This window comes from Drosophila simulans, chromosome 3L (genome assembly GCF_016746395.2).
Source record: "Drosophila simulans strain w501 chromosome 3L, Prin_Dsim_3.1, whole genome shotgun sequence".
Classification (NCBI taxonomy): Eukaryota; Metazoa; Arthropoda; class Insecta; order Diptera; family Drosophilidae; genus Drosophila; species Drosophila simulans.
The window spans coordinates 3,377,417-3,390,908 of NC_052522.2; the positions used below are offsets into that span (position 1 = coordinate 3,377,417).

The window sequence follows — 13,492 nt, forward strand, 5'->3', positions numbered from 1 at the left end:
TTTTAAGATAAGGGTATAACCAAAAGAATTTCATTTGATTTGCTGCGGAGTTGGACAACTGGACATCTGCCATTGTTTGGACCCTAAATTGAAATGCCAACAGAAATGTGAATCATTCGATCAGATCAAACTCGCCAACAAAAAGTGGTCTGCCATTCAATTATATATACGTATGTATATTGACCGAAACATTTTTGGGCAAACAAATTCGAATAAATGAGTGTGAATGCGAACGGACAGAATAAAAATAAATGAAATTTCATTGAACGAAAATGCTCAATGAGAAATCCGTATGAAAGTTGGCCAAGTTGATGTCTGGGTGTTTGGCTCTGATGGCTTTTCGTGCATTCAATCCGCAATGAATACACTACCCCAGTCCATCAGTTTTCCCGCCTGACGTCACAAGTGTCCTAGATAATCGCCGCAGTGGCAGAGGTAACACATTGGCCTCGAGGTGAATGTCTAAACATGAACTCGAGGGCAATTTCAGACAGCCAAAAGAATAAAAATAAAAATCACACTCACAGCACAAGTGGCAGCTAGGCGCACGTGCAAAATATTTATTTGGAAGCCAGTTTTCCTCCAAGCAGATCCGTTCCCAATCCCACTTCCGTTCGACAATCGATGGGTTCTGCCAATTATTCGGAGTTTTAATTCTAAATTTCCGGAAAAAAACACGATTCTTCTAGCAGCAGCCAGCAGCAGTCAAACAATCTCTACGAATAAAGAGGAAAGAACCAAAATATTCCATGAATTAAGCCCTTTTTATTACAACATTTAAGCAACTAAACATTTTTATGCAATCAATGCTTCGTTAAGTGTTCTTTGAGCCTGTCAGTAGTTATCAAATCCATTTTAAAATCCTGCTAATTTCCATTTGACTTTTATTTCACCTTTTCATTCAGCCCACCAAATGCGCGGCAAGGACACTCAAGTGGCCATCGAGTCCTTCGCCATGCGGTTCGTTTTCCTCAATGAGTCAAATGCCGCCCACAAAAAACACAGCAGCGACACGAACGGCAACATCGGCATTCCCGCCGCGACAGCAGCAGCACGAAAGGATGAAGGATACAGGATGCAGGATGGGTGGTGGCTGGTGGGTGGTGGGTGGCGACACTTACCTACCACAGCCGCTGAAATCGTGCCCTAGTTCCACAGCCCTTTTGGTGTGGATGCCATCCATGTTGGCCATTAGTGCGCCTTGTGAATGAAAATCCTTGCTCTCGCTCTCGCACTCTCTTGGCGGTGGGGGTGGTGGGTGGTGACTGTTTTGCCACCCAGTGAGCCACGCTGGACGGGGAATGCCATTCTTGGATTTTCCCCAGCTTCGCGCATGTGCGTGTGTGTGTGTGTGTTTTGGCCAAGGCAAAAGTTGGCCAAGAAAATCAATGAATGAACCGAGGAGACACGTAGCCAGCCAAGGATGTTTATGTGATTTTCTATATGCAATCTTTATTTTTTCCTCAATGAATCGCACACGCTCGATGGGCATTCAGTTTGGCAGGGAAAACACAATTTCCTTTTGAAATTTTACTGCACCTCACGCCATTTAAGACGGAATTACGTGCCAGAAATAACGTAATGCGATACTAAAGCACTTGCAAATGGAACTTTTGCGAACCACTTAATACCGCTGCACTTCTACGTACATTGGGTGCTTTAAACTTTATTGCACTTTTTACGAGCCAGCTTGTATTTTTATTTTTTATTTTTTGGACAACGCGTCCGGTCGTTTTGACAGTTTAGAGACACACCATTTAGGTAAAGGGGTGTGTGAATAAAAATGTGAATTAATATCTGACAGACTAAAATGGCACTTTAAATGGGAATTATGCGAATGCAATCTTTGGCTAGCTTTCAATTGCAGAAACAAATTGTCTGCAGTGAAAAGTCATAAAATGCACTCAACTAAATGCAGTTATAAATAGCTCCAACTGAACTTTTCATTACTTCAGCTTACCTTGGTCCCTAATTGACCTGCTTAAGTCGCATATCCAATTTAAATCGACAGTTTCTCCTTGGCAAATCCTGCCCGGCAGCAATATCTGGTTCAAGCATCCCGTGGCACTTGACAGAACATTAGCTCGAGGACGAATGACGATGACGATGGCATGGGCGCACATCCTGCCGCACACACTTGGAACTTGGGCCACTTGAGCCCATTAAGGGCAGTACAACATACCGTTTGAAGGATACTTTGGTGCAGGCAGCAGCAGCAGCAGCAGCATTTGCGTCATTCACAAAACTGCGGCTCGTAACTTGCCACACACTTTGGTGCAGCAGCCGAGAGCAGTTGCTGCGACACAATTGTCCTTCCAGCGGCTGCTGGGTGAATGAACCTCCTCGGCGGATGACCCAGTTTTTTGGCTGCAGCAGCAGCAGCCGCCGCAACAGCATCTCCCCCATTCATCGGCATCCTTGTCGCGTTCAATGACACAGCGGCAGCAGCAACAGCAGCATCGGCGAACTGGCTATGAATGGGAAAAAAGGACCTCTGCGCATGCCAAGTGGGTCAATATCCTTTGGCGTGACGTCACCAGTGACACAGTTAACACAGCCTGCATAGTTGAATCCTCCACCTTCCCACCGTTCTTTGTTTTTCTTAACTTTTCCGTTGTACAACATTATTGCATTTATTTCTAATTTGGCTCTAACAAAAATCGCAGGCAAAATGGATGTTCGCAAAAGGCGTTATACAAAAAATTTGATTTAAAACCATTATAACAGAGTTCTTCAAGCGACAACTGCAACGACGGCTACGGCTGTAAACCATAAAAATGAAACTAAGCTTAAGAGAAAGGATCCTCTGCTCGGGACTATAGAGGATTCACCACAAGCGCACACAGTCTGTAGTTTGATAGGGTTCTGCTTCCTTCCAGCGAAAATCTCTCGTCTGCTGCACGTTTGCGATTTTGGCAGGCGAAATCGCTTAGAGAATCTCGAAGAGCTTCTTCAGCTCCACCATCAGCGCCCAATCCGCCTTGATCAGGTCGTCACGGAAGTAATCCTTGCAGGCATCGATGCTCTGGCGAGAGATCTGCAAGGAGAGTTCGAAAAAATGCCATGAAAAACTTGAGAAATTTCAATAATTAAAAGTCCATTAAGCTTCAAAATGGCAAACCCCGAGTGAAATTGTAATTTTTTGGCCCGTGTGTCTACAAATGCATATTAATAACACGCTGCGCTACACATAAATCATTTGCATTGTGAGTTCAGCGAATATGTATAATTGGAACGTGCCAATTGTCATAACTCCAAAGGGAGATTCGAGATGCGGACAGGGCGACTGCTCCATCAATCAAACAACGGGATGGCACGTGTCTCCAGCTCGGGGTCTCCAGTTCTCCTCCGGCTCCACCAGTCCTATCAGCCCCACCAGCTCCGCACATACCCCGACATATGGCGCATAACAATTAAAATCATTTTGTACAATACTTTTTTCCATCTTTTTCGTATCCGATTCAGCTTGAGTTTATGCCCCGGCAACGCTTTATCGAAGCTATTTTAGTGTCGCCAATTTTTATGGCGCCTTTTTAATGCGTTTTTTAATGCCTCGCGTTTATGGCGAGCAGTCTGAAGACCTCATGAATAGTTCCACTTTCAGGCCCCCCAAAAGTCTGATTACAGCACGCCCTTGATAAAGACAACACACTCTCTGTCCTTTGTCTGCCATGTTCCCCCGCTTAATTATTATTTCCATTTCCATTCCCATCTCTCTCTTTTTGTTCATTTTTGGCGCATCGCATATTAATTAGGCTCGATCAATGGTTTTGATTATTGGAGCCGTACATATTTATGTACAAAAGATTTCTCTAAACGATAAAGGGGCATAAAGCCCGTCAAGGAGTCCCCATTTATGGCCATGCATATTAAATGCCAGAATGGGCGACTCTTTTGTCCGCAATCCGAGAGTAGAAGGATATGGGAGGATTCAGTCGTTAAAAACCGAGCCTGAGTTTAAGTATACATCGATTGCTTATCTATGACCCGCCTAAATTAAAGTTTATTTGCCTTGCTGATTTCGTTTAATAGCCCCTTTGAGTCCGGCAATCGGATAAAGCTTAAGAACTAAAACCTACTGACTGCTTGCAAGGGATTTTCCATTTCCACGAACTGCACCCAACTTAGTTTCCACTGAAAACCCCATTTAGCTGCCCTCTTAGCCAAATCTCGACTAATTGCAGCTATTTTTAGCTCCCACAAAGGCCTTGCACAGCTTTCTGACTGAGCCCGCAAGGCCGCAACCAAAGTCGTGTATGGCTGACCTCAGCTCCAATTTTAAAGGGGGGTTCGACGAGCTTCTGGGCTGGGGCTGTTGCTGGAGCTGGGTTCTCCGCTCTCTGCTCCATTTTGGGTCGCCGAATGCGTCATAGCTGATAAACGGCGAGTGCACAAATTAAAGCCGAAAAAAAACACACAAAACACCGCAAACGGCGAAAACCGAAGCCGCTGCAGAAACACACACCCAAACTGGGTCGACATCCGAGGAAACTGGGTTAGCTCGATGGTGACGATGCTCCGGGGGTCAGTGAACTATGCAAGTGCACTACCGTGGAAGGTAAAACGTGACGTCAGCCGGCAACTGGGGTCAAATAGAGCGCTAAATGGATACACATACATCTGGGAGCGGGAAGGGGTCACTCCTCCCGTGGAACGACCCTGCATGCATAAGTACGTATCATCAGGTCAGCCATGACATAATACCCTTTCATGGCTCCTCCCAGGTTCTTGCACAGCCATTGAGGTCTATAAATAGTCGGGGAGTCTGTCAATTCGGGGTGGTGGCATACAACCTAATAGCTTTTGATGGAGCCTGCACTGCGAAAAGCCCATAAGATGAGCGATAAAATAATAATGTGATGGCCTAATTAGATTTAATTTGGAATGGCCCATTTGGCCTTTGCTTGCATTACTCCCATCAATGCTGTCAATGAAATCGAACTGAGATTCTATTCGTGCGTAAATATCCATGGTCAAGCATGATTTTTGGCAGTGCAAACTATATCATTCAATTTGTAGGCCTAAAAATACATCTATTCATCTTTGTTTTTACGCCGCATTAATTGAATAAAGCGCGCTGCCAACTAAATGGGCAATTAGCGCCGCCTGGCGTTTTGACGTCACCGATGTCACCCGCTGATAAGGGACAAAAATGAATCGAAAATTAAGTTAGCTATCGATTTTGGTTTTCAGCCACCCCAATCTCACCCCTCCCACTCCCACTCCCACTCCGGCACCACCCACTCATCAAGGGCGCTTGACGTCAGAGCTGGTAAGTAATTGTTAATCAAATGATTGAACGAAAGGAAGTTGCAAAGACCTCTCAACGCCACTTAAGCCAGTTAAGTCATCGATCCGAGGCGTTCGTTGCTGTTGTAGCCACTTAACACACAACTTGGCCATGTAATTTGATAAGCCAGCTGGCCAAAGTGGAAGTGACCAAGGTGAAGAGCTCCGAAGGTCTGAAGGTCCGACGGTTTGAAGGTGTGAGGTGGCGCAGAGGTGAAGGCGAAGTGGGCCTGCACCTGGCCATCGGACAAACGGACCATCCACCCAATCCAGGTGCAATTGACAACTTTGGCACTTCCCCGTTGCGATTGCTCGATAGCCGCTGCTGTTGAACTCAAGTGATTTGCACTCGAAATCGCACTGAATAATGGCATCCGGCATTCGCTCAATTACGGCGCATTGATAATGAAAGTCCTAAAGCTTTCGCGAAATTAATTGACTGAAATGCAATATTATTCTAGCAATCCATGCGTACTTCAATCATTTCATTCAAATCATTTAATTAAGTTGAAAGGTTTGCTTCTACGACCAACTTCATTGCATATTTGTGGTTTAAATGTACTTCATCAGAACTGGGTACACAAGAACCGAGTAAAAACACCAATAAATATAGCTGAGGTTATAATTGCACCACTTCAGATATCTAATCCATTCATAAACACATGCCCACCAAGCGATGATAGTGCGGTTTCTCACTTCCCGACCATAATGCACTCGACTCGAGTCTATCTCGAGTTCTAAGTTGATTCTTCCGCTCCCGAATTCTATGAATGTATTCTACCGCCCATTGTTTTGAGTAACCTAAAGTGGAGGGTTCTTAAATATCGATAGATGGACTTACCTTGCTGATCAGCATATCATCGGCCTCGAAGTGGCGACCAAACATTTTGGGCGATTCCCCGGGAATCGGATCGATTTTCACGCAAATCTCTTGACCCTTGCGCGCGAATTCGATTTGCTTGTGATTCGATTCGATGGAAGTCACGATTCCAATGTCCACGAACTGCAATCAAAGAAAAGAAAAAGAGAAGAATTGCTGGTCAGTGAAATTGTGAAAGTGATTTTGGCATACGTGGCCTACGGGGCGTATGTGTAATGTTGCGGCAAATTAGAAATAATCAGATGGCCGCAGTGAACTTTTATGGGCTGGGACTTCCGCATGTCGCCGTCTGAATCGCTGATAAGTTTCACCAGCCCGTTTAATATGCCAAAGCCGTAAAATAACTCCACGTTAAGCGCTAAATAAAAGGTTTGCCAAAAAAGTAGAATAGGCCGTGTGGGTGGGTAACCAAATGGGTGGTGGATGGGTGGGTCTTATCAGCGCATCTGGCGCAAGTTTCATATGCGGTGACCACTTCCTCAATTCCACTGATAAGCTCGTGGGTGGTGTACACTGTACACTGCAAGGCGTATCTATGCTTTGCCTACATTTTATTATAATTTAAAACTAAGAGAAATTTACAACCCATTATAGTTAATTTTCGGTTATTGAAAAGTTTACATTTCTAATAAAAATCAAATATAAATTCCTTTCGGGCCAGTGATTTTCTCGCTGTGCATGGGCTCCTATCTCGATGGCCTAACAAAGTCATTGAACCAAATTGTAACATGTTTGTTGTCGTAACCCGTTTGCACTCGACAAAAACAAAACAGGAAACTGTTGCCAACGTCGCGTTTCCTGTGGGCGCCCCAATGGCGTCGACGTCGCTGCCCTCGTTCGTATTTCATTCAAACCAAATAAATTATTGAAATTCTTTTTTTTTTTTTTTGCTATTGCTGTTCATGTTGTTGCTGTTGTTGTTGTTGTGCTGGCCTGTTGCTATCGGTGCAAATAGCTACATAGCACATTTACACACCCCCTAGAAGGAGAAAGACGAGCGGGCGAGGGGATGTGGGCGGGGGTGGGAGCATTTGTCACCATTTCCTGTCGTTGATTACTCATACGCCCCGTTCCACGTCTTCCGTTGCGGCGTCTTCGCGTTTTCGCGCTCTCTTCGAAATTTTCATTAAATGTGTTAATTTATTTCCATTTCCACACAATTTTTTCTTTCAACATTGCGCTTCTGCGGTGCGAGCCGGCAATTTTCGTCTTTTATGAGAGCAACGAAATCATCCCAGTGGGGGATATTTATGATAGATATGGTATGTATATATTTATATGTATATATGCTGCCGAGGAATATGGCGAAAAAACAACCCGGCCCATACCAAACTCGCACCAAATGATGAGAGGAGCAATTGATGGGCCTGTTGATGCAAGTGGCAAAAAAGGAAACCGACTTCGAGGCAGATAAATCGGTTTAGATTAAAAGTTCGTTTGGGTTTCTTGTTTTTACCTATGCATTACGTTTATAAAAGCTTTTAAATTTAAAGTAATCCTTATTTGCAGAAAGTTATCAACAGAAGAAAACTGTTCTTATGAACATCTAATTTCCAATAATTTAATAGATTTCTAGGCCTATCAAGTCAATTAATTTCCAACTGTAAGCTCAATTTAGAACGACCAAAATAGTTTGTTATATTTTCTGCTTTCGATGCCAAAGAAAGCGAATTTTTTATTGGGCATTAAGAAAAAATTCGATGACGACGCGGCCGTCTCGTGTCGCCGAAAAACCCCAAACAAGTTGACTACGAAAACAACATTTTACATTCCTCTTTTTTTTCCCCCAGTTCGATTTTGTATATTTTTTGTACAACTTTTTCTGGCTAGCAGATCGCTTGGCTGTGTGTGTGTGTGTGTGTATCGGCGTTTATCTAAAAATATGATTTATATATTTCGTGCAGACCGGATGTCGTCTATTTTCGAAAAAAGCGCTGCTTGTATGAATGAACGAAAACAACAAATCGAAAGCGAACAAAACGAGATTCAAAAAGCATTTGGCTTTTTGTAAAATGTTTGATGGAGAGCGGCGACCAGAAGAGGGACAAACACATAGATTGTGTGCTATCTTTATTCTTTTTTGGGCAGCGCAAACATTTTAGTGACACAATTCTCTGATTTCTTTGCAGCTTGTTTATGCTGTTGTCAGCAGGAAACACTAAATTAGTTGACCGTAGAGAGAATTACCCCATATATATACCGCATAATATATACATATGCACACATTTTATATGTGTCAAAGACGAATATTCGCAACATCCGTCGCGCGGGGGACTTAAAATCAAATCTTTCAGGGCCTTTGAGTCTGCGCAGCTGCAACTTCGAGTGGCCTCGAAAAATACAAAATATAAAACGGTAGCCACATCAATTCTCCCAATCTCGGCTGCCGGTCTTGGATTCTCCTCAACCAAATCTTCAGCCCCTCGGGGCTGCCGATCTACGCTATTCAAATGGATCGAGAAGTCTGGGGCCCCACGAACTTGCCTACGTCATGTTTTTCGAGGGAGAAAGAAGAACTTGTCGCTGATTCGAGTTTTGGCCGCAGCAAGTCCCCAGATTTGAGGAAGCATTTATATAGTCATCATCGCCGTGATCGCTATGAACATGATCACGATCCATCCGTCCACGGACCACCAGATAACCCCACTCATCTGCCTGCCCACAACTTTCGGAAGGTAGAGATGGAGGAGGAGGAGCAGATGGCAGCTGGAAAACAACCTGAGGAGATCTTGGTAGCTGAATGACTGGGGAGGGGGAATTGGAAGAGTAGGTGTGCGGCAACAGGGCTGCAGTGTAGGAAAGAAGTTTGAAATATATTTTGTATGGTTGAACAAATGCATACTGTGATGTTAAAAGATAGATATCATACGAAACTATATATATATATTTACATATACATTACATTCTGTTGTTGCCCAACCCTAACGCTCTCCAACCTTTCCACCCAGCTAGCCAAAACTGCCAGTTGTTTGGACCTGAGCTCAGCTCGAGTCATGCAACGCCAAGCGACATGGCTTTCAACGGCAATAACAATGCCAACAACACCTACCAAATGAGCCAAGACAGACCCCTTTGAGCAGAAGTCTAGTCATGCTCATTAGCATCTCGAATCTCCATCTCCATCTGCGTCTCCATCTCCATTGCTGCAGTGCAGCAACGCCCACAATCAAGACTCGCGGCTCGTAGGAGGCCGAAAAGAAAATCTTTCACTGACAGGAAGTTGGTGGGCAAGCTCATCATCGCCGTCATCGTCATTGCCATCGAAATTCAAGTGAGTCCCAGGTGGGTGTCTGTGTGCTGTTGCCAAGGTGTTAAAGAGCGGCAGCAAGCTCCACTGATTAGAAATGATTAGCGGACAGAGCTGTTATTAATTTCGTAGTTTGCGCCACTCGAAAAGCGAAAATTAAAGCCCATTGATTATTGTTTAATTTGTTTGGGTTAACGTCGTGTTATCGGACATCGGAAATACTTGATAGATACCCGCCAGCTGCTCGGCATATGGCCATTAATCAGGCGTGTCAATAAAGTGGGGCCAAGTATCCTAGCCAGGCCCATATGCATATTAGCCCGAGTGCAAAACAATCAATTATGCGTCCAGGTGAATGAAACTGAAGCGAATGAGTTTATGGAACCTCTCGATTGAACAACGATAAGAATCGAACAAAGAATATACAAAAATAACAAAAAGTGATAAGAAAGCCTAAGATGCAAGCCTAATTGAACTCTGTTCGGGAGGAAGTGATTGCGAGTTGTTGACTAGCCAGGTGAGCTATCAGCCAAACTCGTATCAAGTTCAATGCCTGAGTTAATAACTATTATTAGGTTCTTTCCCCGATTGTTGGCCTAGGAGTCTTCAAGGTTCTGGCGTCTCACAATGCGGCCATAAAATATTATTTCTTTGACGGTTTTCCCCTGGCCAAATAAAATAAGCTTCAAGTAGATTGCCCTGTTTGCCAACGTAAATAGAGTGCGCGGAAGTCAGCTATTTCACCATCTGCTTGAAGTTGTGTAAACAAATATTACACTTATTCCGATTTCTAAAGAGTATTTTTATGCAAAAGAATCCTTAGGGCACTTTGTCAAGAGCGTTGTTATGAGAAGAAAATGAGAAAACGTTATCGAGATATCTCTAACCTGACCTATACTACCAGCAAACTTATTAAAACCTTTTATCTCTCAGACAAATTCTTGTAAAATGTATCTTGGAGTCTGATGATGCCCGTCACAAGATAATGAGCTATCTCAAACAGTTGCGATAACTGATAACACAACTTTGGGAACTAGTCACATGGAAATCTTACTAGCCAAATTGTCATCACTTTTGGGCTGTTGGTTTATTGTTCCACTTAGTCCAAATATTTTTGCGTAGGTGATACGTCCGCTGTTTATAATATTCTCCTCTTTTTTATAATTTTTATGGCCTGCAGCCCGAAAACATTAAGCGATTAAACAAACGTCAATTAAGTATATTTATTTTGGGTGCGCGTGTAAATGGGTGAAAAAAGGGGAAGAAGCAGCTGAGAATAAGAACGTTTTTATGCCAGTTTTCCGTCGGTTTTTGTGCAAATTCAGCATTTCCGGCCAAGAAAAACTGAAATGTGACGAAGGCGACCAACTGACCGAGCAAAAGCGAAATAAAACCAACAGAAAACAGCAACGACGACGTCAATTTCCAAGCCGCAAAAACAAAGGCAAAAAATACAACAAAATATAAAAAAAAAAAACCAAAGAAATACAGAGAGCGGCGAGTAATTTGCTAATTACGCTAATTTCTTTTGTTGTTGCTGGTCCGTCTGCTTTTATTGCAATTGCCATTTGTAATAGCAGCCATTGTTGCTGTTGCGCCGCCTGTTTATTTTCATAGTAAAATAAATATATAAGGCAATCGTACACAGGAAGAAAAAATGCCATATTTCACCAAACATTATCTTTATAAATTTTAAAACTATTTATTCCTGTGAATTTATAAATATATCATACATTTATTGAAACGAGCAATGCTATTTTGGCAATACAAAAGTATTTAAGATAAGATTAAAGTATTTTGTAGATTAAGATCATGAGAATATATATATCTTTTTAACCAGTTATTTATATTCAATGTACACCTATTAGATGTGCCGTGTAGTTGCAGATACATGAAGACGGGGCAAAAAAAAGCGCGTATCTAAGCGGATTTTACTATCTTATCGTTTGTACAAATGAGTGTGGTTGTGTTTGTGCGAACGTATGTGAGTGTGTGTGTGTTTTATGGTCGTCGGAACCTAAAGCTACCCGCAGCACCACCCACCGCCCACCAACACCCCTCATCGGCAAATGGCCTAGGCAATAGTCAAGGCAACAACAGGAAATAAGCATTTTTATGAATGAAACGAAAGCGAGACACAGACAAACAAACAAATAAAGACGCGCACATAGATACACACTCATACATGGATGAAGGCACTCAGTGTTTAGTGCAAATGCTTAGCTTAAATACCGTAGACGATGTAAAACCATAACCACTAGTTAGTTTAAGCATTGGGTTCAGATAGTAATCTCCTTGGATATGACATCATAAAGAGGTCTTAAAAACTTCACCTCGCTTTATAAGTAATATACTAAATTTATAATGCCCAATAGTCAGTATCTAACGAACTATAAATCACGTACTTTCGCCACTCCACCCAAACGATATTTACACCTTTTGTGGGGGAAGCACTGCTTTTGCTGTAGAAATTTGTGTTTGTAGGTTTCATTCACAAGTTGCAACCGCTCGTTGTGTTGTTGCTGCCACTATTTGTTATGGTCTGTTTGCTCTATTTTATATTAAAAGCTTTTATTGCGGCCGTATCCGATAGATACAGGCACACTCGGCATGGCAGAGTGCGCCCACATGTCTTCCAACTGTTCTATTACGAAATCTCCGACGCTGGCCGCTTATCATAATAAGATACGAATGTATCTAGTAGGTGCTGGCTTGGCCCATTCACAGCATTCGCATTTCATTCATAAAGAGAATTTCCGTTTTCCCGCGTTTCGGCACGTTCAGTTCCGTTCAGGAGCACACCTGCCTTATCTCCGGGGGTTGCTGTACCCATCCACTTCCTACTGTTCGGCATTTGCTGGCACTTCCCATTCGGATCCTGCACTTCCGATGCCCCCGCTCGAGGATTCTCCTGACCCCTGACTCCGAGCAGCTGGCAGCCTCAGCACACTTATGCCATGAGTACTACTACTCTACGTTTGCTATCTCTTTTCGCCGCTTGGAAAGGCATTTCATTCATAAAGTTGTGGGCTTACACATGCAGAAAAATTTTCACTTTGCTATACACATATTTAAATAATCATAAACTCTATTTGTAATATATATGGAATCTTTGTATGAATTAAAACTGTATTCAAACATACTTTAGTTTGACTAAGATTTTTCTCTTTTTCAAATTCACTTTAATTTAATACCAGTTATTTTTCTCAGTACAGCCAATTATTTGGTTCCTACGTGCGGAAGCATTCACTTCCGTTCTACTTCCGTTCTGCCTCGGCCAGCTGAAAAAACTGCAGCTGGCTGTCTTTGGACCGCCGACAATCCGCTTCCGCAGCTCTTTCGCCATCTACATACGTACTTACGGGCAACCACCCCAACTTCTTTTGTATTTAATTACTGGTTCCGGTTCTTAGCGCTGTTTCTATCGCTTCATCGCCGTCCTCCTTACCATCATTGTGTTTGTTCTTCGTGTGCCCCTTGTTGTTGCATTGTCCAAAGTGTTCTTTTGTCGCACACGTAGTAACCGTAGAAACCGATTTGAATTCTTAACAACCCCGAAATGGCGAAAGATGACGCAGTTCCGAAACCCAAGAGGAAGTGCCCGGAAATAATCACTGATTGTAATCTGAACAGTGAGATACACTTCACGGGTCCTCAAATGCGATGCGTAAGTAGATCTTAAGAGATTTTCGGGTATTAGTCAAGCTATAGTCAGGGTGTTAACTTATGTGTCACGCATAGATTACATTACATTACATTTCAAACTGGCAATTTGAATTGAATAGAAATTGTTGTTACTAAGTGGAAATCTTTTATCTGTAACTCAACAAAAATGTAATACTATCATAAGGGTATTTTCCAATGAAGTATCTATATATTTCCCCCATTACAAAATTATCTTTCACAATGCCAAAGCTCATAAGACTCTTTCACTCAGCAAAGAATCATTCATTCACCGAAAAAGAACCGCGTAGATCAACTCGGTTCTTATTGCGGCGACAACGGAAGTCGTAAGCCATGAAGGCTCAACAACTGAGGCAGTCGGCGAAATAAAAAATAATACTTAAATCTCGAAC

At 42.8% G+C, this 13,492-nt stretch overlaps 1 protein-coding gene and 1 pseudogene across 1 annotated transcript in view; one reads left to right on the forward strand and one right to left on the reverse strand.

Moving 5' to 3' along the window:
• Positions 1-2,607: 2,607 nt before the first annotated feature.
• Positions 2,608-13,492, reverse strand: part of LOC6736643 (eukaryotic translation initiation factor 5B) — a 32,771-nt gene continuing 21,886 nt past the window's right edge. The window contains exons 9-10 of the mRNA XM_016170294.2: positions 6,131-6,292; positions 2,608-3,037 (exon numbers count right to left, since the gene is read on the reverse strand). Of these exons, the coding sequence (XP_016030237.1) occupies positions 2,930-3,037; positions 6,131-6,292 (270 nt within the window). The 3' untranslated portion in view covers positions 2,608-2,929. The remainder of the gene's footprint in view (positions 3,038-6,130; positions 6,293-13,492) is intronic.
• Positions 8,433-9,501, forward strand: LOC27206944 (annotated as a pseudogene).